At 45.4% G+C, this 26,379-nt stretch overlaps 1 protein-coding gene across 2 annotated transcripts in view; it reads left to right on the top strand.

Moving 5' to 3' along the window:
- Nucleotides 1-26,379, top strand: part of LOC140429987 (ufm1-specific protease 2-like) — a 140,236-nt gene that overhangs the window by 21,665 nt on the left and 92,192 nt on the right. For both annotated transcript variants that reach the window (XM_072517564.1, XM_072517563.1), the window contains exons 2-4: nt 6,237-6,315; nt 21,607-21,790; nt 24,306-24,369. In XM_072517564.1, coding sequence (XP_072373665.1) covers nt 6,237-6,315; nt 21,607-21,790; nt 24,306-24,369 — 327 coding nt within the window. The remainder of the gene's footprint in view (nt 1-6,236; nt 6,316-21,606; nt 21,791-24,305; nt 24,370-26,379) is intronic.

The raw sequence follows: 26,379 nt of genomic DNA, 5'->3' as shown, positions 1-26,379 counted from the left end.
GGGACCAGTACAAAACGGACGGTCTGCACCTGGGCAGGACTGGAACCGATGTCCTGGGAGAGGTTAACTTTGGAGAGGTTACTGATCGAGGTGTTAAGATTCAGAACAGAGGTAAAAAAGCCACCATAAGTGTACTTTACTTGAATGCTCATAGTATTCAGAATAAGGTAAATGAGTTGATGGCGCAAATCATCGTGAATGACTATGATTTAGTGGCCATTACTGAAACATGGTTAAAGGATGGTCACGGCTGGGAGTTAAATATCCGAGGGTATCAAACTATTCAGAAGGACAGAGTGGATGGTAAGGGAGGTGGTGTAGCTCTGTTATTTAAGGATGACATCCGGGCAACGGTAAGGGATGACATCGGTGCTATGGAGGATAAGGTTGAATCCATTTGGGTGGAAATCAGGAATAGTAAGGTGAAAAAGTCACTGATAGGAGTAGTCTATAGGCTACCAAATAGTAACATTTTATGGTGGGGCAAGCAATAAACAAAGAAATAACTGATGCATGTAGAAATGGTACAGCAGTTATCATGGGGGATTTTAATCTACATGTCGGTTGGTTAAACCAGGTCGGTCAAGGCAGCCTTGAGGAGGAGTTTATAGAATGTATCCGCGATAGTTTCCTAGAACAGTATGTAATGGAACCTACGAGGGAACAAGCAGTCCTAGATCTGGTCCTGTATAATGAGACAGGATTGATTCAGGATCTCATCGTTCGGGATCCTCTCGGAAGGAGCGACCACAATATGGTGAAATTTAAAATACAGATGGAGGGTGGAAGGTAAACTCAAACACTAGTGTTTTGTGCTTAAACAAAGGAGATTACAATGGGATGAGAGAAGAACTAGATAAGGTAGACTGGGAGCAAAGACTTTATGGTGAAACAGTTGAGGACCAGTGGAGAACCTTCCAAGTGATTTTTCACAGTGCTCAGCAAAGGTTTATACCAACAAAAAGGAAGGACGGTAAAAAGTGGGAAAATCGACCATGGATATCTAAGGAAATAAGGGAGTGTATCAAATTGAAGGAAAAAACATACAAAGTAGCAAAGATCAGTGGGAGACGAGAGGACTGGGAAATCTTTAGGGGGCAACAGAAAGCTACTAAAAAAGTTATAAAGAAGAGTAAGATAGATTATGCGAGTAAACTTGCTCAGAATATAAAAACAGATAGTAAAAGTTTCTATAAATACATAAAACAAAAAAGAGTGGCTAAGGTAAATATTGGTCCTTTAGAGGATGAGAAGGGAGATTTAATAATGGGAGATGAGGAAATGGCTGAGGAACTGAACAGGTTTTTTGGGTCGGTCTTCACAGTGGAAGACGCAAATAACATGCCAGTGACTGATGGAAATGAGGCTATGACAGATGAGGACCTTGAGAATATTGTTATCACCAAGGAGGTAGTGATGGGCAAGCTAATGGGGCTAAAGGTAGACAAGTCTCCTGGAGCGGATGGAGTGCTAAAAGAGATGGCTAGGGAAATTGCAAATGCACTAGTGATAATTTACCAAAATTCACTAGACTCTGGGGTGGTCCCGGCGGATTGGAAATTAGCAAACGTGACACCACTGTTTAAAAAAGGAGGTAGGCAGAAAGCGGGTAATTATAGGCCAGTGAGCTTAACTTCGGTAGTAGGGAAGATGCTGGAATCTATCATCAAGGAAGAAATAGCGAGGCATCTGGATGGAAATTATCCCATTGGGCAGACGCAGCATGGGTTCACAAAGGGCAGGTCGTGCCTAACTAATTTAGTGGAATTTTTTGAGGACATTAACAGTGCGGTAGATAACGGGGAGCCAATGGATGTGGTAAATCTGGATTTCCAGAAAGCCTTTGACAAGGTGCCACACAAAACGTTGTTGCATAAGATAAAGATGCATGGCATTAAGGGGAAAGTAGTAGCATGGATAGAGGATTGGTTAATTAATAGAAAGCAAAGAGTGGGGATTAATGGGTGTTTCTCTGGTTGGCAATCAGTAGCTAGTGGTGTCCCTCAGGGATCAGTGTTGGGCCCACAACTGTTCACAATTTACATAGATGATTTGGAGTTGGGGACCAAGAGCAATGTGTCCAAGTTTGCAGACGACACTAAGATGAGTGGTAAAGCAAAAAGTGCAGAGGATACTGGAAGTCTGCAGAGGGATTTGGATAGGCTAAGTGAATGGGCTAGGGTCTGGCAGATGGAATACAATGTTGACAAATGTGAGATTATCCATTTCGGTAGGAATAACAGCAAAAGGGATTATTATTTAAATGATAAAATATTAAAACATGCTTCTGTGCAGAGAGACGTGGGTGTGCTAGTGCATGAGTCGCAAAAAGTTGGTTTACAGGTGCAACAGAAGGCAAATGGAATTTTGTCCTTCATTGCTAGAGGGATGGCTTTTAAGACTATGGAGATTATGCTGCAATTGTATAAGGTGTTAGTGAGGCCACACCTGGAGTATTGTGTTCAGTTTTGGTCTCTTTACTTGAGAAAGGACGTACTGGCACTGGAGGGAGTGCAGAGGAGATTCACTAGGTTAATCCCAGAGCTGAAGGGGTTGGATTACGAGGAGAGGTTGAGTAGACTGGGACTGTACTCATTGGAATTTAGAAGGATGACGGGGGGATCTTATAGAAACATATAAGATTATGAAGGGAATAGATACGATAGATGCGGGCAGGTTGTTTCCACTGGCGGGTGAAAGCAGAACTAGGGGGCATAGCCTCAAAATAAGGGGAAGTGAAATGAAATGAAAATCACTTATTGTCACAAGTAGGCTTCAAATGAAGTTACTGTGAAAAGCCCCTAGTCGCCACATTCCGGCGCCTGTTCAGGGAGGATGTTATGGGAATTGAACCATGCTGCTGGCCTGTCTTGGTCTGCTTTCAAAGCCAGCAATTTAGCCCTGTGCTAAACAGCCCCTGGCTACTAGTAGATTTAGGACTGAGTTTAGGAGGAACTTCTTCACCCAAAGGGTTGTGAATCTATGGAATTCCTTGCCCAGTGAAGCAGTCGAGGCTCCTTCATTAAATGTTTTTAAGATAAAGATCGATAGTTTTTTGAAGAATAAAGGGATTAAGGGTTATGGTGTTCGGGCCGGAAAGTGGAGCTGAGTCCACAAAAGATCAGCCATGATCTCATTGAATGGTGGAGCAGGCTTGAGGGGCCAGATGGCCTACTCCTGCTCCTAGTTCTTATGTTCTTATGTGAGAAGTACTCCACCCATTAAACAGAACTTTTATGGACTGGACCCTGGGAAACTGGCTGATGTCAGTCTTCTCTGACTTCATATTGGATGAAGATATAATTGAACTGAGTCAAAGAATTTAGAGTTCACCAAAACCGTATTGGTACCAAAACCTGATGGAACCCAAATATTTTGTATTGATGATCGTAAAGTGAATACTGTAACAGAAACTGAGTCTGATCCTACACCCACAACTTGAAGATTGTATTTATAGAGTTTGGAACTCAGTGTTTATCAGCAATATTGACTTGTTAAAATGATGTTAGCAGGTGCCATTTACAGATCAAGCCAAGGTAATTTCTACTTTTGTCACCCTGGACAACCTATATCAATATAAAGTGATGCCATTCCGAATGAAGAATGCGCCAACTACTTTTCAAAGGTGAACAGGTCAAGTTACTAATCACCTTGGCCTGTAGCGACACTTGAGAAGACCATTAAATATACCTCAATGCCTCATTCAAGAGACAACTAACATGCTGACTTAGTGATAAAAGTGACAAAAAATGAATCTGCCAAAGTCAAGGTCACTTATTTGGGGCATGTCATGGGACAAAGTCGTGTGTTGCTCAGAAAGGCTAAACTTCAAGTGATTATGAGCCTTCTTGTTCCTAAAACCAAACAGGAAAATACTCCTCCTGTTGCTTGGAATGTGTGGACTTTACTGGATGTTTGCCCCAAATTTCAGCACAGTAGCTGTTCTATTGACAAATGTGGTGAATCAGAAAGTAAAATATGACTGGACAGTGCCTTTTCAGACTTCAAGAGATCAATGGCTGCCTTGGTAAGTGAATCATGGGAGTATTGACTGCTCTAAATTTTAACCAACCAAATAAGATAACAATTGCCGCTCATGATGTGGTATGGGAGATGTATTATTACAAGATGATGATGCTAAAATTGATGCATCCAGCATGTTATTTCTCGAGGAAGTTTAATCCTTGTTAAAGTAATTTAGCAGTTTGAAATATATGTTTTTGGAAATGCCAGAGAGACTGTGATTTCCATGGACAATAATCCGTGCTTTTGGACAAAGAATCCCTATTTATTTCGCTGCAGTCTGATGCTGCAAGAATTTACCTTAAAAATCGTTCATGGTGCAGGAAGGAACAACATGATTGTAGATGCCTTATCTGTCAACAGAGTTTGACTATTTCATTAAATAACTCATAACTACCTAAAGAAGACTTATAAACTTATGCTAAAAGTTTTGGACATCATTTCTTCATCTATTTAGATGACCTAATCTCTTGATGTTGGACACTTGAATTTCGGTTGAACTGTAGGGAGGGAATTATTATGTGTATTGTGTGTGATAAGATAGTTGTTAAAATGTTTCTGACATTAAGATGTGTAGTATCTGAAAGATGTTTTTTTTAGAAAAAAACAACTTGTCCTGGGAGCTGATCATGTGACCAATTTGCCTGAGGCATAACAGCAGAAACATGGGTAAACAAACCGTTTATTGCAGGGAACATATCTTTCAAGTGGTTTAATTTAGCGCATGCTAGCTGCAGGTAATATCTCCAGCAGAATTCAGTTGAAATTCTTTGTGATGGCTAGAAGGGTTCATAAGAAGGCTTCATAACTCAATGACTCTATTGACAGTGAGTTGGGATTCTGGGATAGTTAAGCTAAGAGAAAGAGAGAGTTCCCAAAGGCAAGGCTTCAGAGTTAAAGAATATTAAAACTAGGAGCATTCTGACCCAAGGTCAGAATGTCGCGTTAAACTAAGAATCTACAACTGTGGGACAGTGAGTGAATATTTGAAGGGAATGCCTTGCCGGAAGTAAGAAGGCCAAATAACTCTCAACTCTAATGTGAATCTTTGAAACAGTACTTAGACCAAAGACTTTCTTCCAATTTCTGTTAAGTATCTGACTGGAATTATCTTGGGGTGTAAGTCAGATGGATGCATGTGGAAGTAAATTTGAGTTAAGAGAATTAGTATGAAACAATAAGTACTGTGTTCGCTGGATTTTTACTATCTTTAACGCAACTGACAATTTTAGATAGCTTGTAGTTATTAGTATTCATGTTCTTCGATTTTCAGCTTGTAAATTGTTTTGGTTTGAACCTCGAGGATTCATTCTTTTAGGAAATACCTGAGATTTTGGATCTAAAAAAATTAAAATGTTACTGGTTTCTACCGAGATTAGAACACATGGGAGCATCACTACCTGCAAGATCCCCTCCAACTCACACACCATGTTCACTTAGACCTATAACATTGTTCCTTCATTATCGCGGGATCAAAATCTTCGAACTTCCTTCCCAGTAGTACTGTGCATGTACCTTCACCACATGAACTGCAGCAATTCAAAGGCGGCCCACCACCATCTTCTCAAGAACAATTAGGGGTGACGACAAATACTGGCCTTTCCAGCAATGCGAAAGTTACACCATCTCAACTTTGCCCCGCGCCTGAAGTGCGATGACCCTCAAGTTAAATCACCACCAGTCAGCGCTCTCTCTCTCTCTCAAAAGGGTGAGCAGCCTATGGTCCTCTGAGACTTCAACAACTTTCACGTACTGTAATAACCCGCATGAAGATACCATGATTGACCTCCCCCTGGGATTCTTGGAACATGAGCTTCCCCGTTAGTGGGCAGAGGCCTACCCAGCTGGGGCTCATAAGAACTCAGTATAAAGGCCGGCCCGGATAGGGACCGGCGTGTGGGTTGTCCTAATGGGACTGTATTCTGTAAATATATTAGCTGCCTTATGCAGACTTTTGTCACAGTAACCTCATCGCAGTGTTAATGTAAGCCTACTTGTGACACTAATAAAGATTCTTATTATTATCACTTGGCTTCCTGGGTCTTAATACATAACATGAAAGAATTTTTAAAAGGGATTGGTAAAAATACCCTCATTCCATGAATGCGTAGGAAAAAAAGTGAAGAACACGCACAGCAGAGTTAATAGTTACAGAGTTCTAGATATTATTTGGACAGATGAATAATTAATTTATTTTAATCAATTTATTTCAGCTGCCACTAAGTAATGAAAATTTGTTGTTTCGAATAAAGGGAGGAATTTGGTTGGAAGGAACCATTAACAAAACAGATGGTGAGTAAATTGTTTATTAGATACATTTTTAGCATTTATATTAATCTGTGATTTTTTTTCAATGGGGATTTTTCGACCATTGAATAATTTGAAATGTCAGTATTTCTGAATCAATAAGATTTTATGTGCTAAAAGTTTGTAAGAAAAATTTGTTCTCAGACTATCAGAGTTTCTGGGGAAATAATGGGTGGGATTTTCTGGTCACCGACGCCAATATCGCCTTCGCCGATTGGCCAGAGAATCCCTGTTTGCACCAAAATCTGGGGGCGGTGCTGCATTTGCGATGTTCCGCCCCCTCAAAAATGGCATACTCTTTGAGTACGCCATACGCTGTTAGGACGGCCTCAGGACATCACCCGAGGCCCTCCCCCGATGCTCCACCCCCGATGGGCCAAGTTCACGACGGCATGGAACACTTATCCTGTTTCTTTCATTAACCAGGCTTGGCGGCTGCGGACTGAGTCCAGCGCCGCCAGTCGGGGGAAGCCGTTCCGAGGTCAAGGGGGGCTTTGGCGGGGGCTGGGGGCAGTGGTGGGTGATAGATCTACCATGCAGTTACCAGCAGCACTTTGCGATTACCGGAACTCAGTAGAAATTTAAGTTAAAACTTCTCAGGTGCAAATAAGAATTGTTTATTTGTCTTCTATTGATTACAATTAAAAGTCATTTAAAAGGCAATTTGTAGACAATTTGAAGCTTTCAAAGAATCACAGAAATGATCTTCTTGCTTAGGCAAACAGCTCGCAATAACTTTAGAAGTCAATGTCTGAAAATGAAATATGATGGTTGGGAGACAGTGAATAGTTCAGATCAAAGTATAGATGATTCATGAAGGAGAGAGAAATCCAGCTAATGACACAGCTCCAGCTAAAAATGGCCGAAACTTCAGAGTTATATTGTATCATATCTGTTTTTAGCCATATAATTACACCCCAATATAATGAAATGAAATGAAAAATGAAAATGAAATGAAAATCGCCTATTGTCACAAGTAGGCCTCAATGAAGCCACTGTGAAAAGCCCCTAGTCGCCACATTCCGGCGCCTGTTCGGGGAGGCTGCCACGGGAACTGAACCGTGCTGCTGGCCTGCCTTGGTCTGCCTTCAAAGCCAGCGATTTAGCCCTGTGCTAAACAGCCCCTGCTGTTTAAATGGTTTGGGTTAGACTCAAACACATCTGATTTGACGGCAAGCCATCCATCTTTAATATGCAACATTAGTTTTAATAGTTTCGTCTGCGTACTTGTGTATGTTAAGGAATGCGATATTGTGCTGTTATCAAGACCAGTTTGAACTGGTCTTTTGCTGACTTAGCTGTTATAACAATAGGGCCTTCATGTTACTGTATCGTTGCTATGCTGTTGCTATAGAGCCTGCCCTGTCCTTGGACACTGTCTTGAAAAATGTATTCATTAGTTCAGTTAAAGTGTTTGTTTTAATCTTGACTGCTTTTGCATGTATCAGGTTCTTTTTGTGTTTCTGTTGTTTTTATGTTGTACTGTCTTGCTAGAATAATGGAGTAAAGTGAATTATGTTGTGTTATGCTGTTTTGTAAGCTGTATGTTTTGACATGACCTGAGGTTATGAGAGTGTTGAAATCCTTAATTTAAAATGTGTAAAACTGGGGCTTAATATTTATCCTAAATAGCAATCTTTTACTTATCAGGTGTGTTCGGAAATAGTTGACTTCTACAGTGTGGCTGGTCCGGGGGTGGCGAGCCTGGTCAAAGGGGGCAGTTGTTGGCAGGCCGGGTCCAAAAGCAGCCGCGCCATGTTGCATGGCGCAGCTGCTGCAGGCCTCCGACCTGTGCGGCCACGGACCCGGCAATTCTCAGGCCATATCTGCAGGTAAAGCCGGGGGCTTTACACTGTGCGGCTGCTAGCCCCCCACCAGACGGAGGATCGGTGCAGCTTTTGCGCCGTTTTTTCTGGCATAAAACGTCACTGTTCCCAAGCCGGCGTCAGCACTTAGTCTTCAAATCAGAGAATCCAGCCACTGGTTTCTTCAGGCTTGCTACCATTCAATGTTTTTAGTTCATATACTGTGTATTTGAAGAAAGGTCACCCTTTTTGAAATGTCCTTTGCACGTGCCCTTTGCAACTGCAGAACATTCCAGTACTTCCGTTGCCCAATAGTAATGATATGAAGATTCTCCAGTTGCTTCCAAACAGTTTTCTTGGTTGTGTCTAATTATGGTATAGTCTTGATTGTTTGATTGACAAAGTTATGGATCAATGCTAGTAGAGAGTTTGGGAGTTCAGGAGGCTCACGGTTCATAAGGATAGCAAAAAGTCAAGGACAAGAAATATCCAAATATCCTCTTGATCCACTGAGCTCGTCTCTTTAGTATTTCAACTCACCAATCAAGCAGCCAACAGCATCCTGAACTCCTTTAGCAGAAAATGTTGGCAGCACACAACACACCCAATCAGCATCTCCGGAGTGGGCAGTTCACAATACAGGTGGATGACCTTGAACATTGAGGGCTTTGTTCCTGAAAGTGGAACAATAAGCCTGTGGTCTGTAAGATATCACCTTGATATCTAAAATAATTATTGGATTCGGACCCTGGCATCAACTCTCTTTATTTCAGATATTAATTACAATAAGCAGGCACACAGTACAGACATCTGTGTGTCCACAAAAAAACAGCTCATTGGGAATACACAGCCCTTCAGTTCTTAGTTTTAGTTCAGGTCTTTCAAGCTGGTCTCTTTCTTTTGCAAACCTCATTCTTATAAATCTCACATAAACTAGTTGCTTTTCATTATTCTAGCCTAATTTGGGCAAATATGCAGGTCAGCACATCACTATTAAACCCCTTAGCACTGAGGAACTACAAAGTAGATCAGGAATGTACTTATAGCAAAATCAAACAGCTCAGAGAAAGAACAGGAGCAATGGGCACCTAGCCAGTTTGCACAAGAACATAATAGTTGAAAAAGATAATCTAGTGAGTGATTTGATTTATTATCACGTGTATCGAGTACAGCGAAAAGTATTGTTCTGCATACAGTCCAGACAGATCGTTCCATGCATGAAAAACATTGGACATACATGAATACACAATGTAAATATATAGACGCAGGCATCGGGAGAAGCTACGGTGTATAGTACTACTCAGTAGATAAGATGTGTGAAGAGATCAGTTCAATCCATAAGAGGGTCATTTAGGAGTCTGGTAACAGTGGGGAATAAGCTGTTTAAGAGAGAGGAGCCAAGTCCTAGGTTTTGGAGTTTTGATATTTGCTTGGCTGGGATTATAATGTTGAAGGCAGAGCTGTAGTCAATGAATAGGAGTCTGACGTAGGAGTCCTTGTTGACACAATGCTCCAGGGATGAGTGTAGGGCCAAGGAGCTTTCATCTGCTGTGGACCGGTTGTGGTGACGAGTGAATTGCCGTGGATCAAGGCATTCTGGGAGAATGGAGTTGATGTGTCTCATGACCAACCTCTCGTAGCATTTCATAACGATAGATATCATTGCCACCAGACAGTAGTCATTGAGGCGCATTGCCTGGTATGATGGTGGTCTTCTTGAAGCAGATGGGAACTTCAGAACGGAGTAGGGAGAAATTGAAGATGTCCACGAACACACCCGCCAGTTGGTCTGCACAGGATCTGAGTGCATGAGCAGGGACTCCGTCAGGACCCGTGGCTTTCAGAGGGTTCACTTTCAAGAAGGCTGATCTGACTTTGGAAGTTGTGACTGTAGGTATGGGTTTGTCCGAGGCTATTGGGACAGTTGACAACAGTTTGTTGGTTTCCTGCTCGGAACGTGCATAGAATGCATTGAGTTCAGCGGGGAGGGGTCGCTGCTGCCAAAGATCCTAGTTGGCTTTGCTTTGTAGCTGTTATGCTGTTCAAGCCTTGTCACAACCGACGAGAGTCTGTGTCGTTAGTCTGTAACTCTAGCTTAGTCCGTCTCTTGGCATCCCTGATGACTTTGCAGAGTTTGTACCTGGATTTCTTGTATAAGTCAGAGTCGCCTGTCTTGTATGCCTCAGACCTGTCCTTCAGTAGGGAGTGAATCTCTCGATTAAACCATGGTTTCTGTTTGGGGAACGTACATACTACATTCTTTGGCACGTAATCTTCTCCACACTTGCTGATGAAGTCTGTGACAATGGTGGCATACTCATTTAGGTTGGCCACTGAGTTCTTGAATGTGGACCAGTCCACTGACTCCAAACAGTTGTGTCAGAGCTCTTCTGTTGCCTCGGACCAACATTGCACGACCTTTTTTTCTTCTTTTTAAAATAAATTTAGAATACCCAATTCATTTTTTCAAATAAGGGGCAATTTAGTGTGTTCAATCCACCTACCTTGCACATCTTTGGGTTGTGGGGGCGAAACCCACACAAACACGGGGAGAATGTGCAAACTCCACACGGACAGTGACCCAGAGCCGGGATCGAACCTGGGACCTCGGCGCCGTGAGACTGCAATGCTACCACTGCACCACCGTGCTGCCCATTGCACGACCTTCTTAACCGATTCCCCTGCTTAATTTTCTGCTTGTATGCCTGAAGAAAGAGCACTGTCTTATGGTCCAATTTTCTGAAATGTGGTCGGGGGATGGAGCCTTGATATTTGTGTAGCAGTGATCGAGAGTGTTGGCTCCCCTGGTGGGACAGGAGATGTGTTGGTGGAATTTTGGCAGTACACTCTTGGGATTGGACTGGCTGAAGTCCCTGGTCACAATGAACAAAGTTACCGGGTATTCTGTTTCACTGTTATTTATGGTGGTGTACAATTCATTAAGCACCTTCTTCACTTCCGCCTGGGGTGGGATGTAGACCACCGTGATGATGGCAGAAGTGAACTCCCATGGAAGGTAGTATGGGCGGCACTTCACAGTCAGGTATTCCAGGTCCGGGGAGCAATAGTTTGCCAGGATCATCCCTCTGAGCACGAGGAGGAATGGATGAGGAGGGAAACCCCTCCACCCTTCGCTTTTCCCGATGACGCCATGCGGTCCATCCGGTGTATTGAGAAGCCGTCAGGTTGTATGGCACAGTCCGGTGAGGCAGGAATGAGCCACGTCTCCGTGAAACAGAGCACACAGCAGTCTCTTACTTCCCTCTGAAAGGTAGGTCTAGCGTTGAGCTCGTCCAGCTTGTTTTCAATCGCTTGGATGTTTGCCAGCAGTATGCTGGGGAGAGGAGACTTGAAACCGTATTGTTTTAGTCTCACCTGCAGATAACCAAATTTCCCTCGTTTGCTCGGTTGGCGGCTGCTTCAGAATGGTCCCGTGATCTGTTGGGAGAAGTCTGACCTTGTGGAAGGTAAGTGGTTGCATCTAGCAGGGTCCCAAATGCTGGTTGTGATTTCAGGGTCACGGCTGGCGGAGTCCCGGGCGCTGGTTGTGATTTTGGGGTTGCCGCATGTTCGCAGTTCAGTCAGACCTGGGGTTCCGCAAGGATGGGTCTATCTTTCAGCATGATCGGGTCCTGATGTGGGGTCTCCGCTGTTTTGGGGGACTTTAATCTGAGTTTGGGTTGCTGGCAGGGTATTCCTGGATCAGGTTGGCCCGGGTCTCGTGTTCGGTTCCAAAACTGGTGGTGTGGTTGGGCACTCCTGGAATCGGGCCTTGGAGTAGGCCTGGTCGGGCCTCCTCGTGGATTCTCCTCTTTTCCTCCATCTACTTGGTCCAGGACATTGGTCCTGCATTACTGCAGGAACAGATCTCCCTTGCTGTGTGTGCGAGAAGGGGTTGGGCCAGCTCGATCTCACTCCAGCTGCCCCTGCTCCTTAAGGAATCTGCCAGGGGATCTTGGGCATCATTAGGGAGGATTATTAGCAACTGCACACCTTGGGGCCAACCACCCAGGTAGTATCCATCTGTTCCTAATCCCCTCGTCCTATGGCCCCATCAGATCTAGCTCCATGGGCTGTCAAAGATTGTTGCTAACTTTTGGATGGCTCTTAAATGTTGCCCGTTGTATCTTTGCTTAATTTGCTCTGTGTCTATAACCTTTGCTCTAGAGTTGCCAGGTATCTTTATGATACTGCCACGAGGTTCAAGTTCAAGTACTGATCAATAACTCAATACACCAGTTAGTAAGATTCAAATCAAAACACATTTATTATACACAGTCAATCACTACTCATGCATAAAACTAGACTATCTCTAACACTATAGACCTATACTTAGCTTTGGTCTGGCCCACCAGGTCAGGGGAACAAATGGCCTTTCGTTCGGGTTCTGAATCTGCAGACTTCAAAGCTGGTACGGACTAGTAGCTAGGAGCGCCTTTCTCGTAGCGTGCGTTGGCTGGAGACTTACTTGGTTGGTGCAGCAACTTAGGCAGTTCACTGTCAAGGGTTGGTTTGATCTGCTGAGTGACCCAGCCAAGAAGGGCAAATTGAACTTGGGGACTCTATTTTATAGTCCCCAGGGGCTTCACGCCATTCGGGGCAGACCCCGTATCTGGTTCCAAGTGATTGGACTGCGTTCCGATCACTTGGATCGATTTCTCCAATACTGGAGCTGTTCCCTGGTTGCTGGGCGGTCCCGAGGTGTCCGTTGGCCTTCCTTTGTCTTGGCTCCTGCTGGCGCCGAGGAGTCTGGCTTGGCCTTATTCACCTTAAATGTTTCAATTGTTCCCGGGGATCGCTCATTAATATGCAGATGGCTGCTGGTTTCAGTGCTGTCTGGGTTTCTGCAAAGTCTAATACACAGGAGACTTTGCACCTGCTAGTTTTTGCCTGTGTTGGCTGAATTTCCCTGCAGTCTTTGCAGATCTCCATTTTAAGTCGGGAAGTGGCCAACCCAGGTGGCTACAAAGATGAAACTGCACCCAGCAGGATACCCAAAGCAGGCCTGGGTCCTCCAGTTCCCAGTCTGCCAGAGGACACCTGCTGAAGTCATCACAGATGCCAGGGCATGGCAGTCAACAATCTGCGTCTCGTTCCAGTCTGGATGTTGGGGAAGCACCAAGATGTAGCAGTAGGGTTAGGCAATCTAAGTAATGTTCAGAACACTCCGGTGGCACATGTGTCAACCACATGCTTATAATGTACCTACAATACAGCACATTTCACATCTACATTTGTGTATGCCTCCTCTTTATCAGAAGCTATATTGCCAACAGGTAAGCCACCATGGCCTCTCCCAACTTACGGCAGATGTCACTATCATGCGCCTATTGTCTATGAAGGCTGCTTTCATCATGTGCCCATTCCACACATCATTGCCAATATCAGTGGTGCATCGTCCTCTTGTGGGAGAACCTGGTTTACATGCTTTGCAGGGTCACGTAATGCTATTTTTTGGCTGTGTAAAATTGAGCCTGAAGTGTACTCCCAATTCATCTGCTTTCAAGCATAGCCGAGGTCTAGTATAGAAGGAGAGATGATTAAGGAAGTAGAGAAGAATCATGTATCCTGTCACGAAGAATCCTCTCCAATACTTTACCAACCACTGACGTAAAGCTCACCAGCCTGTAATTTCCTGGATTACCCTTGCTGCCCTTCTTAAACAAAGGAACAACATTGGCTATTTTCAGTCCTCTGAGACCTCACCTGTAACCAATGAGAATACAAAGATTTCAGTCAAGACCCTAGGAATTTCCTCCATTGCCTCCCTTTTAATATTCTGGGGTAGATCCCATCAGGTCTTGGGGACTTACCTACCTTAATATTTTCAAGTCGCCCAACACCTCCTCCTTTTTGATATCGACATGACCCAGACTATTTACACACCCTTCCCCAGACTCATCATCCACCAAGTCCTTATCTTTGATGAATAGGGGCATAGGTAAGTTAGATAATCAACATCTTTTCCTAAAAGTAGGGGAGTTTAAAACTGGAGGGCATAGGTTTAAGGTGAGAAGGGAGAGATACAAAAGGGTCCAGAGGAGCAATTGTTTCACACAGAGGGTGGTGAGTGTCTGGATAAAGCTGCCAGAGGCAGTAGTAGAGGCGGGTACAATTTTGTCTTTTAAAAAGCAGTTAGGCTGTTATATGGGAAATACGGCTGTACAGAGATATGGACCAAATCTGGGCAATTGGGACTAGCTTAGTGGTAAAAACTGGGTGGCAAGGACAAATAGGGTCAAATGGCCTATTTCTGATGCAATACTGATGCAACGTACTGATTTAGTACCCCGCCCATTTCCTCTGGCTCCACACATAGTTTCCTTCCTCTGTCCTTGAGTGATACAACCCTTTCCCTGGCTACCCTCTTGCTCTTTATATATGTTTAAAAAGCCTTGGGCTTCTCCTTAATCCTGTTTGCGAATGATTTTTCATGAACCCTTTCAACCCTCCTGACTCCTTAGAGATCTTAGAGTCATAGCGGTTCACAGCATGGAAACAGGCCCTTTGACCCTATTTGTCCTTGCCACCCAATTTTTACCACTAAGCTAGTCCCAATTGCCCACTAAGCTGGTCCCTGTGCTATGGCCTCTTTCCCTGAAACTTCGGCTTTACTGACCTCATTACCTTCATCCTCCTCATTAGAGATCCTTAGCTCTTCCATCACACCATCCAACAGCTCCTTCCACCTTTGCATCGCCAGGTTGCAAAGCGTTCAGCAAGCCACGATGATTCATGAGACTCTCTGGGTACTGTATTGCAGTGATCCACCAGATCTGCCAATGCATTGGCATTGCATTTTTAAAATGCTTATGTTATGCTCCACCAATATTCGTGTAGCAGCAGGAGAATCATTGTACATTCTCTCAGATGTGGTTTGCAGCCTCCGGGTGGATAATAATAATAATCGGGGCAGCACGGTGGCGCAGTGGATTAGCCCTAGAGCCTCGCGGCGTCAAAGTCCCAGGTTCGATCCTGGTTCTGGGTCACTGTCCGTGTGGAGTTTGCACATTCTCCCTGTGTTTGTGTGGGTTTCGCCCCCACAACCCAAAGATGTGCAGGCTAGGTGGATTGGCCATGCTAAATTGCCCATAAATTGGAAAAAATGAATTGGGTACTCTAAATTTACAAATAAATTTTAAAAATAGATAATAATAATCACTTATTGTCACAATTAGGCTTCAATTAAGTTAGTGTGAAAAGCCCCAAGTCGCCACATTCCGGCGCCTATTCGAGGAGGCCGGTATGGGAATGTCATCAGCCATGGCCTTTGCTGGCATTCTTAGTCCTTGAGGAGCCAACCCTGGATACTGCGTTATCCTTTGAAGATGTCTGACATCTGTGATGTACATATGATGTAGGAATCAGGGATGCTTCCTGGATCAAGCATACTTGAGGGATTTGTTTGTTGTGGTCACACACCAGCTGTATATGCCGCACTCCACTCATACTGTTTGTACCTGTAAAGACTTGCATTCCAACCATTCTTCACATTCCAATCTATAATTATCTTGTAATTGTGACTCTGCCTATATATGCTGTGTTTGTGAGCCTGCCTCCACTTCACCTGATGAAAGAGCAGCACTCTGAAAGGTTGTGGTTTCAAATAAACTTGTTGGACTTTAACCTGGTGTTGTGAGATTTCTTACTGTGCCCACACCATCACAGTGCCAGCACCTCCACATTATAACAGGTAAAGCAGATGAATGTAGAGTTTGGATTAGTACTTGGAACTACGATGTTGAGGAAATGACAGGATTGGCAGCGGCACGTTCCAGGTTTTAGATGTTGCACACGGGATAGAGAGGTGTGTAAAAGGGGTGGTTGAGTTGCTTTACTGGTTAAGAGAATAGCACAGCTGTACTGCGGATAGGTGTCATCAGCCACGACTGCAGCGGATAACCCCTATCGCCCAGGAGCCAACCCCTCCAACCAGCGTTTCGAACATGTCAGAGATCGTTGCGTGTGCCAGGATGAAGGAGTCATGCACATTGCCCAGGTATCGGGCATAGACGTGTATGATGCACAGCTGATGGTCACATATCAGCTGCATGTTCATCACGTGGAATACCTTTCCATTGCAGCTTCCCCCTCCTCCTCGAGCAACGTCCGCTTGTAGAGCCACAGGACATCCCCCAGGGCTGCGGCGACCAGCAGGAAGGCCACCATTGCTGGTTGAATGCCAATATCCATTGCCTGCAGGGGGTGAAAGGCCGACATGTTAGCATTCCCCCAGGCCTATCAGGTCCAACAGGCTACATGGTGGTCCCAGTTGGCACCGCAGGCTCTGCCCCCGCATGCCCCCCCATCCCCGCACCCCTGGCACCGTCAGTGGCTGGCAACATGGGGGCCTCTGGTGCCAGGGTACCATCTGCTGGCGCTGCCCCCGCCAGGGGTATGCACTGTAGGGGTTGCTGTGGGCCAACATCGGGTGATGGCCAGGTGGGTGGGGCAGAGTTGCTGGGGGTGGTTGGCAGAGGGTAGGGTGTCGGTGAAAGGGGTGTCACTCTGCAGAACCAGGGGCCAAGGTGGGTGGTCAGCAAGATGACCGCAGTAATGGTGGTCTGTGTCTGGGCACTGTCCCAGTCCCGTGGGGGGTGGGGGGTGTCACCCCGGCCACTCGGCCTGTCACCCCCCCTATCCTCCAACCCTGAAAGGACCCTCACCACCCCAGCCAGCCTGGCTAGTGTACGGCTCGGCAGCCCACAGTTACACCTCTCTGTGTCCTACCTCCTCTCTCTCCTTCATCAGCCCCCATGCCGGTTTCACAATATTTAAAAGCACAAGTGAACCATGTCGTCGGAAACTCGAGCCATCGGAGGCGGAGAATCACGGAGGTCCCGGATATTACTGGGTCAGACCAGCTAATGATATGCAAACAGTGTTTACTGTACTTGTGTTCCGGTACGCATTGACTGGGACTCACTTAGTGCTAGGGGCTTGGATGGCAGAGTTTTTAAGGAGCATCCAGGAGGGTTCCTTGAAACAATCTGTAGATAGTCCAACTAGGGAAGGGGCTGTACTGGATCTGGTATTGGGGAATAAGCCCGGCCAGGTGGTCAAAGTTTCAGTAGGGGAGCATTTCGGGAACAGTGACCATTGTAGCCACCTAAAATGGCTGATTCCCGATTAGAATGGTCAAACCCCGATCTAAAATGGCGAACGAAAGAGGCCGATGGGAAAATCAGCCAACAGGACTCAAACGGACAGCTGCAGGCAAAACAGTGTATTCGACTCTGGGGAAGTCGGCCCAGACCGATGCCTGCAACCATTAACATCACAACAACCCAGCCATCTGCAAAGTAAGCAGCCATCCCCGTGAACAATTGCTACACATTAGCAACATAAAGCCGATCCAGACTTTTCAGCGCCAGCAGTGGCTGTGACAAAGGAAGGTAGGCGACCACCCCCCCGATCAAGGAATCGCCCCATTATTGGAGCATATCGAACCAAGTGATTGGGACCAAGTCCAATCACTTGGAACCAGGGTCAAGGTCCGCCCCGAGAGGCGGGAAGCCCCTAGGGACTATAAAAATAGGGGCCAAGTTCAGATCGACCCTTCTTCTCCTGCTCGCAACCTTCGAGACCCTTCGACAAAGAAACAAGTAAGTCTTACTCCAGCGATCGCTACCAGATAGGTGCTCCAGACTATCGACTCGTACCAGCCTTTTTGAATCCCGCAGGCCAGACCCAATTCGATAGACCATTCATTTCCCTGACCTGGTGGGCCATCTCCAAAGTTAAGTATTGGCCTTTAGTGGTAGGTAGTAGTCTAGAAGTAGGATTATTGTATCAGTATTTATTGCTGTATATAATAAATGATCGTTGATTTAACTTTTACTAAGCGGTGTGCTGCATTATTAATCATTACTTGAGCTTGAACCACGTGGCGGTATCAGAAAGATACCTGGCGACTCGTGAGCAAAGGTGACAGAATTAGAGCTAATAAAACTAAGGCTAATAAGAGCAACACCATAATTCAGTGAGTTTTAAAGTACTGTTGGATAAAGACAAGAGTAGTCCTCAGGTGAAGCGCTAAATTGGGGGAAGGCTAATTATAACGATATTAGGCAGGAACTGAAGAATCTAGATTGGAGGTGGATGTTTGAGGATAAATCAACATCTGTCATGTGGGAGGCTTTCAAATGTCAGTTGATAGGAATTCAGGACCGGCATGTTCCTGTGCGGAATACGGATGAGTATGGCAAGTTTCGGGAACCTTGGATAACGAGGGATATTGTGAGCCTAGTCCAAAAGAAAAAGGAAGCATTTGTAAGGGCGTGAAGGCTGGGAACAAATGAAGACCATGGGGAATATGAGGAAGTAGGAAGTTGCAAGGAGTTAGGAGGGCTAAAAGAGGTCACAAAACATCATGGGCAAACAGGATTAAGGAAAATCCCAAGGCTTTCTATACGTATATGAAGAGCAAGAGGATAGCTAGGGAGAGGGTTGGCCCACTCAAGGACAGGGAGGGAATCTATGCGTGGAACCATAGGAAATGATTGAGGTACTGAATGAGTACTTTGCATCAGTATTCACCAAAGAGAAGGGCTTTGTGGAAGATGAGTCTGGGAAGGGTGTGTAGATATCCTGGGTCATGTTGAGATCAAAAAGGAGGTGTTGGGTGTCTTGAAAAACATTCAGGTAGGTAAGGCCCAAGGCCTGATGGAATCTACCCCAAAATACTGAGGGAGGCAAGGAAGGAAATTGCTGGGGCCTTGATAGAAATCTTTGTAGCCTCACTGGCTACAGGTGAGGTCCGAGAGGACTGGAGAATGGCTATGTTGTCCCTTTGTTTAAGAAGGGTAGCAAGGGTAATCCAGGAAATTGCAGGCCTGAAAGTTTTTCAAGGAAGTGATGCAGATGACTGATGAAGGTAGGGCAGTGGATGTTGTCTACATGGGCTTCAGTAAGGCCTTTGACAAGGTCCCTCATGGCAGACTGGTACAGAAGGTGAAGTCATTTGGGATTAAAGGTGAGCTGGCAAGGTGGATACATAATTGGTTTGGTTGTAGAAGACAGAGGGTAATAATAATAATAGTATTTATTAGTGCCATAAGTAGGCTTACATTAACACAGTGGAAGTGTGCTTTTCTGAATGGAGGGCTGTGACTAGTGGTGTTCCTGAGGGATAAGTGCTGGGACCTTTGCTGTTTGTAGTATATATAAATCATTCGAAGGAAAATGCAATTGGTCTGGTTAGTAAGTTTGCGGACGATACAAAGGTTGGTGGAATTATGGATAGTGACGAGGACTGTCAGAGGATACAGCAGGGTATAGACCGGTTGGATAGGGCAGCACGGTAGCACTGTTGTTTCACAGCGCCAGGTCGCAGGCTTGATTCCCAGCTTGGCTCACTGTCTGCGGAGTCTGCACATTCTTCTCCTGCCTGAGTGGGTTTCCTCTGGGTGCATCAGTTTCCTTCCACAAGTCTTGAAAGACATTTGGGTGAATTGGACATTCTGAAGTGTACCCGAACAGGCACCGGAGTGTGGTGACGAGGCAATTTTCACAATAACAGTGTTAATGTGAGCCTACTTAAGACATGAATAAAGATTATTATTGTAGACTTGGGCAGAGGGATGGCAGATAGAGTTTAATCCCGACAAATGTGAGGTAATGTATTGTGGAAGGTCTAATACAAGTGAGAAATATAAAGTAAATCACAGAACCCTTAAGAGATTGACAGGCAGAGAGATCTGGGTGTACAGATCCACTGGTTACTGAAAGTGGCCACGCAGGTGGAGAAGGTAGTCAAGAAGGCATACAGCATGCTTGCCTTCATCAGCTGGGGCATTGAGTATAAAAATTGGCAAGTCATGCTGCAGCTGTATAGAACCTTAGTTCGGCTTTTTACACAGAGGGTAGTGGGTGCCTGGAATCTGTTGCCAGAGGAGGTGGTGGAAGCAGGTACAATAGTGACATTTGAGGGGGGTTTCGACAAATTTATGAACAGGATGGCAATAGAGGGATACACGATTTGTAGAAGGTTTTAGGTTAGACGGCAGCATGGTCAGCGCAGGCTTGGAGGGCCGAAGGTCTGTTCCTGTGCTGACCTTTTCTTTCCTCTTTGTTCTTTGCTGGTTCCTCCCCGAGTAGCTCGTGCTCGTGCAGCCTCAATGCATCCCTTGGGCTGCGGCGGCTAGGATTATTGCAACCATTCCTGGTTTGATTCCGAAACCCATTGTCTGCAGGGGGTGGAAGGCCAATATGTTAGCATGGTGCATACCCTGTTCCCATCCAGATCCAATGTGCTACACTGCAGCCCCTGCCCCTGCATATCCCACTCCGCCCCTCCCTCTTCTCTCATCTCCACAACCACCCCTGGCACTCTTCTCCCTGGCACTCTTCCCTCTGCACCGCACCCCTGGCCACATCAGTGCGCGGTCCCACAGGGACGTTTGGCCCCAGCATCCATCTCTGCCCATACACTCTGTGCCTCCCCCCCCCTCGTCTGCCGCTCTCCTATAGGGGCTACTGTGGGTGGGTGTTGTCCTTGAGTGGGGGCTGCATGATGCCCCATTGGAGGGCGGTGGGGTGGAGGGAGAGGTTGGGTTGGGGGTGGTTGGTGGGCTGGAGGGTGTGATTGATTGTGATTGGTGGGGTGCAGGAAGGGTGAAGGGAGGGGTTGAGTTGAGGGTGGGTGGTGGGCTGGAGAGAGGGGTTGAGAGCGTGATGGGTGGTCAGTGGGGTGCACAGCAAGGCTAGCTGGCAGGCCACAGCAATGGTGGTCCGTGCCTAGACACCCTGGTCCTGGGGGTCACCCAGGTGCCATGGCCCATCCTCTGGTCACCCCTGCTACACCCTCCAGCCCTGGTAGATGACCCCCACCCCCCCAGCCAGCCATGCCAGTGGCAGGACCGGCAGCCCACTGTCACGCGTCAGGCAGCATGACTTATCTCTGCTCTCTACGTCAGCAGCCACTGCGTATGTTTCCTAATCTTTAAAACCAAAAGTGAACCTCGCCATCGGTAATTCCTCCTGGCGGAGGCAGAGCATGGCGGGGGCCCTGGAGAATACAGGGACAGGCCCGTTAATGAAATGCTAATGGTGTCTACTGCACATGTGGAGTAGAATGTATTCACACCGCTGTCGAGGAACTGGATGGAGCATGGCATTCCATCGGGCGCCTGGTGCTGGCCTCGGTTTTTGGCTGACGCGCCCGATCGCGTATCCCGATTCGGCTGACGGAGAACCCCGCCCTTCGTCTTCCAAACGGAGAGTCCAGCCCTAAGTATCTGACAGTAATTAGGAACCTTTAAATGGTGCTTGTAAAGACTTTGCTGCAGCAACACAGCATTTACTTTGGTAAGTAAAATTACATTTGCCGCTGACATAGCTGTATGAGGGATGAGGGTGAAGGTTTATTAGTTAGAGAAGCATAATGGAATAACTTAAGCTGTAAGTATTAATGTTGGCATCAACAGCATTTATTTATAACATACATTTCTTTTTTCTTCACTGAATTCAGAAGAAGGAATTAAAGCAGGCTTTAGGGAAGCCATGAAAGAGGTGATGTCTAAAGTAAATTCACAAATTTTCACCCTATGTAATCGAGGTGGCCCACTGTACATGTGGCCGAGAACCCATGCCAGCACACACCCTTCAGAGCTGCAAGATGAGACTCTTTGCAAAACCATCTTAAAATATGTTACGTAAGTAGCAGAATCGAACCTGTTAAATATCTCAGTATAACATTAGTGCATGTTTTTGGTGCCAGGACAATTGCTACCAAGATTTTAATAAAGTTTATGGTGAAAGTAATGCATTTTCATATTCGCACTTAATTTTGAACATGCGCCAGTTAGTGCCCACTTGAGTCTCATGCCATCGCTGCAGCTGGTATTTGATCGCCATGTAGAGAGCATAGCAAGCAAACCCTGGCATCTTTTTTGGTGGGCTCACAGGATGAGAGGTCCCTTGCTCAAAGGCACTCACTGCCTGACCCAGAGACCCGGAATTGCGAAAGGTGGGGGCTCACTTAGAGTCAGCCCCTGCCCTTGCTGCCGATACCCCAACCCCCTTCTCGTCATCAGACACCTGTGCCTGGGTCCCTCCTCAAACCCAGATCTTTAGAGGGTGCAGTGCCAGTAGCAACCACCATTGGTGGCACTGCTGAGCACAGAAGTGCTGTTGACATCTGATTGGCTGGCAGCTCTCAGTGGCCAGGACCTCTGCTCTTGGAGTTCCTGATCCTTTGGGAAGACTTGCTGCTGGGCTGGGAAGTGCCTGAATGGTAGATGATATGGCAGGGCTTCCCAAAAAGAAGTATAACACAAGGATCCCATCAGCTCCCAATCGGTCGTAGAGACCCTTCCCGCCTCTACAAGATTCCTCCCCACATTACCCAGGTGAAGAAATTGCATTATACTCATCTCTGTACTATCTAAATTTGTTGGAAATTATTTGGTTACAATCACATCTTAGTACACTCCCTTCCTCCAGAAGAAGCTAGAAACTAATACATTTATCATAAAACTATTAGGTTAGTAGGATTCTTAACAAAGAATAAAATTAAATTGGAGCTAGTTTATTTTGTTGGGGGAGTGGCGCAACAGAGCTGGGCAAAAATTGAATTCCTCCGCGTTGCAAGTATAGAACAAAGAACAAAGGACAATACAGCACATGAAAAAGCCCTTCGGCCCTCCAAGCCTGATCCGGGCATGCTACCACCTTTGACCAAAACCTCAGCACTTCCTAGTGCCATATTCCACTATATTAATCCTACCCATGTATTTGCCGAGATGCCTTTTGAATGCCGTTAATGTATCTGCTTTCACACCTCCCCTGCTAACGTGTTCCAGGCACTCACCACCCTCTGTAAAAAACCTGCCTCATACATCTCCTCTAAACTCTGTCCCATGGACCCCCTGGTGACTGACCCCTCCACCTGGGAAAGAGTGCCTGCCCATCCACTCTATCCATGCGCCTCATAATCTTGTAGACCTTTATCAGGTCACACCTCAACCTCGGTCGTTCTATTCAACAGTCTGAGTCTATTCAGCCTCTCCACATAGCTAACACCCTCCAGACCAGGTAACATCCTGGTAAACCTCCTCTGCACCCTCTCCAAAGCCTCCACATCCTTCTGGTAGTGTGGCGACCAGAATTGTGCGCAATATTCCAAGTGCGGCGTTACCAAGGTTCGATACAACTGTAGCATGATTGTCAGTTTTTATACTCGATGCCTCGACCAATGAAGGAAAGCATTACATATACTTTTAAAAGTCTTTGATTGTCACTATAGGTGAAGGCATAGCTTGTAGTCATGAGGCTTGGGGTGTTTGGATACTATTTGATGTTACTTCTATTTTCCATTCTCTCCATGAAGGTTATTGGCACCAGTCAATCTGCTTGAAAGAAAGGTTTCCACTTATACAGCACCTTTCACAACCTCAGGATGCCAAACAAATCTTTTTTATAAATGTAATTTTGCAATGTATGAGTGCAGACAAATATAAACCCGATTTCAGCTTAACTTTGTTGCGTTCTATGTCATGCTTGAGCATTAAACTCTGATGAAGCATGCTAATATTGTCATGTGGGAGTGCCTTTAAGAAATGGATGTTTAAGCAATGTACCTTTAAGAAATGCAGTGATGTCAGAGAGTGGGTGGAGCTGAGCTCAGTTCGGCCATTTTGAGGTTAGTTCTGAGTTTTTAGTTTGAGTTTGAAAAGAGCTTGGTGTGTGTGTGTTTGCAGTGAGCTGCACCTGCTGTGATCTCTGCCACGAAAGACTATCTCTGGATCATTTGGGGTGATTTAAACTCATAATAGTAAAGCCTTTAACCTGATGTGTTTCTGTTTAAAGGTGTTAAGCCTCTCTTGGGTGTTGTAAGGAATAGCTGAAGGATTATTTAGTGTTGTAATATTTTTGGGGTTATCTTTGAAGTAAGGGGGTGTTAAGTGATCCAATGTTTATTTAAATGGGTTAAGTTGAGTTTATAGAATAAGCATTGTTTTGTGTTTAAAAACCATTTGTCCATAATTGCTGTATCACACCTGGAGAACAAGCCGTGTGCTCGGAAAAGCAACAAATACATTAAAGGGGGAGGTTGGTTGAACTCTATGATACATTTTGGGGTTCTGAAAACACCTCACCCATAACAATATTGAACAGTCAAGTTCCATTTGAATGCTGTCTTTTCACAGTGTACAATTTTCATTTCAGGTTCGAGGTCAGTGAATCAGTTAGAAAATTGTCCAAAAAGAAATCAATGAAAATCGTACCTCTGGTAGGCATACACAGTATATTTACAATTTCTTATTTTATGGATTGTTAGCTTTTACAACTATTTCAGAAGGGACAATATTTGTAATGTTTCTTATGGTAGCTAACCAGACTAATCTAGTACTGATAGTGAGGCAATTTGCCCCATCTTCACTGACATTGGAGAACATGCAAAACCACGAGCATGGTTTGTAATATCAACCACACAGATTGGTGCATCCGATTCATTGTCAGTTTCATTTTGTGGAGAGAAAATGGGCCGACTGGAGGTTTTTCAAACTTCATTACTTGTTTAAAATTGGTCACACATTGATCTCGTGAATGGACAAGGTAATGTTTGGGTACCCTGATATGTAGGAGAGGACTTCTGAAATGTGACTGTAACATTTTACATCGTACCTCTTTTTCACTAACCATATTGCTTTTTTAAAAAAACATATACTTTTATTTAGTTCATTGTTGTTGCTGTCCAAGTTTTGTTCTTTCCATTGAAAGGGTTACTTCTTAATACAATGTCAAACTATTTTGTTTGCAGTAATGAAAATGGACAGGATGGGAATTTCTTTCTGGGTTCCAATGGATTCTAGATTTAGAAGGGAAAGTGTGGTTATTTAGTGAGGACACAAAAGCAGCAGTGGCTGTGTCTCGCATATTACAACTGTTTATCAATATTTACTGACCCAAACAGTCCCTTGGGGTCATCCATGTGAATCCTTCACAAAGCAGCTGCCAAATAGTTGTTATCGCTCAAAGTCAAATTGCAGTTGCCAATACACAGGACTGGGTCTCCACAAAGGGTAGGATGTGTGTTATACCTTGCCGTTCCCGTGTAGTTCTCAGAAGTTCCAAATAATCTCACTAATACACAGATACTGGGGCTGACATCGAATGTATTTAACAGATCTCACCATGTCCTGCAGAATGATAATACATTATTGCCTTGGTACATTGACTGCAATGGAGTAGTGAGTGATGTGGCACTCGGTTTATTCATAAATAAACACATTACAATTGGCTGCCCACCAAAGTTCCTCAGTCTCAATTCCTCCTTCTGCCACAACAGCATGCTCTACACTGTACAGTTTGATTGCTCCAGCTCCCACACCTTCAAAACCCATCCTGGCCAGGAAACTCCTTTACACTGATAATGATGCACCGGAGTAGAGAGTGGCATCGGCCGAGGAAGTGAGACCACGCTGAGTTCCGGTTCCCATAGCAAGTGTCACCCATCCCCCTCCCACCACCCCCACATAAATCTCACACCCACCACCACCCCCATACCCAAACCACCGCCGCACCAGACCACCCTTACATCCCTCTCACACCCACACCGCTCCACCACTTACACCCCCCTCCCCAACACATTCTCTCCCCCCGTGCAATTATGCGCCTTGTCTTGCAGGAGGTACTGGTGATGGGACGGACACGTCTGGTGCCCCCGACCCCAGCCACAGCCAGAACTACAGGTACTGAGCAGCGACGAGGATGACTCCGACTTGAACGGGAGCCTCGACATGAACCCAGGCCACCCCGGAGCTCGAGTCTGGGGATGACAGATTTTCCATCACAGCTGTCTCTAGCACCCTCCACCATCCCAGAGACACTGACCTCGGTTGGGCATGTTAGTGAAGAGGCAGATTTGTTAAAAAGTGATCCCATTCACAATGGGCGGAATTCACATTGCGACATTTCGCGAGATTGCGTTAGATTTTGCGAGGTGTGGCAAACCAGGTAGATACCGGAAGACGGGACTCACGGCATCTACCGATAGCGGCACTCTTTCTTTAGGGCTGAACGTGGTCAGTAGACCATGTCCTAGAAATCTAAATGGACTGCTGGCTGAAAGGCGATGTTTATTTGTGAGTCTAGCGAAGTAGAAAACTTTTGGGGAATGTTGTAAGACTAAATTTAACTGTGTATCTGTAATATGTGTTTAAGTTTCCTTAACTCTTGCAATTACCACCTGCCATATCATAACATGTTTCTATTTTAACTGTGACAAGGTCCCACAGAA

Source organism: Scyliorhinus torazame, chromosome 9 (assembly GCF_047496885.1).
Source record: "Scyliorhinus torazame isolate Kashiwa2021f chromosome 9, sScyTor2.1, whole genome shotgun sequence".
Lineage (NCBI taxonomy): Eukaryota > Metazoa > Chordata > Chondrichthyes > Carcharhiniformes > Scyliorhinidae > Scyliorhinus > Scyliorhinus torazame.
The sequence above is the reverse complement of the archived record's forward strand: the minus strand, read 5'-3'. Positions and strand labels throughout refer to the sequence as shown.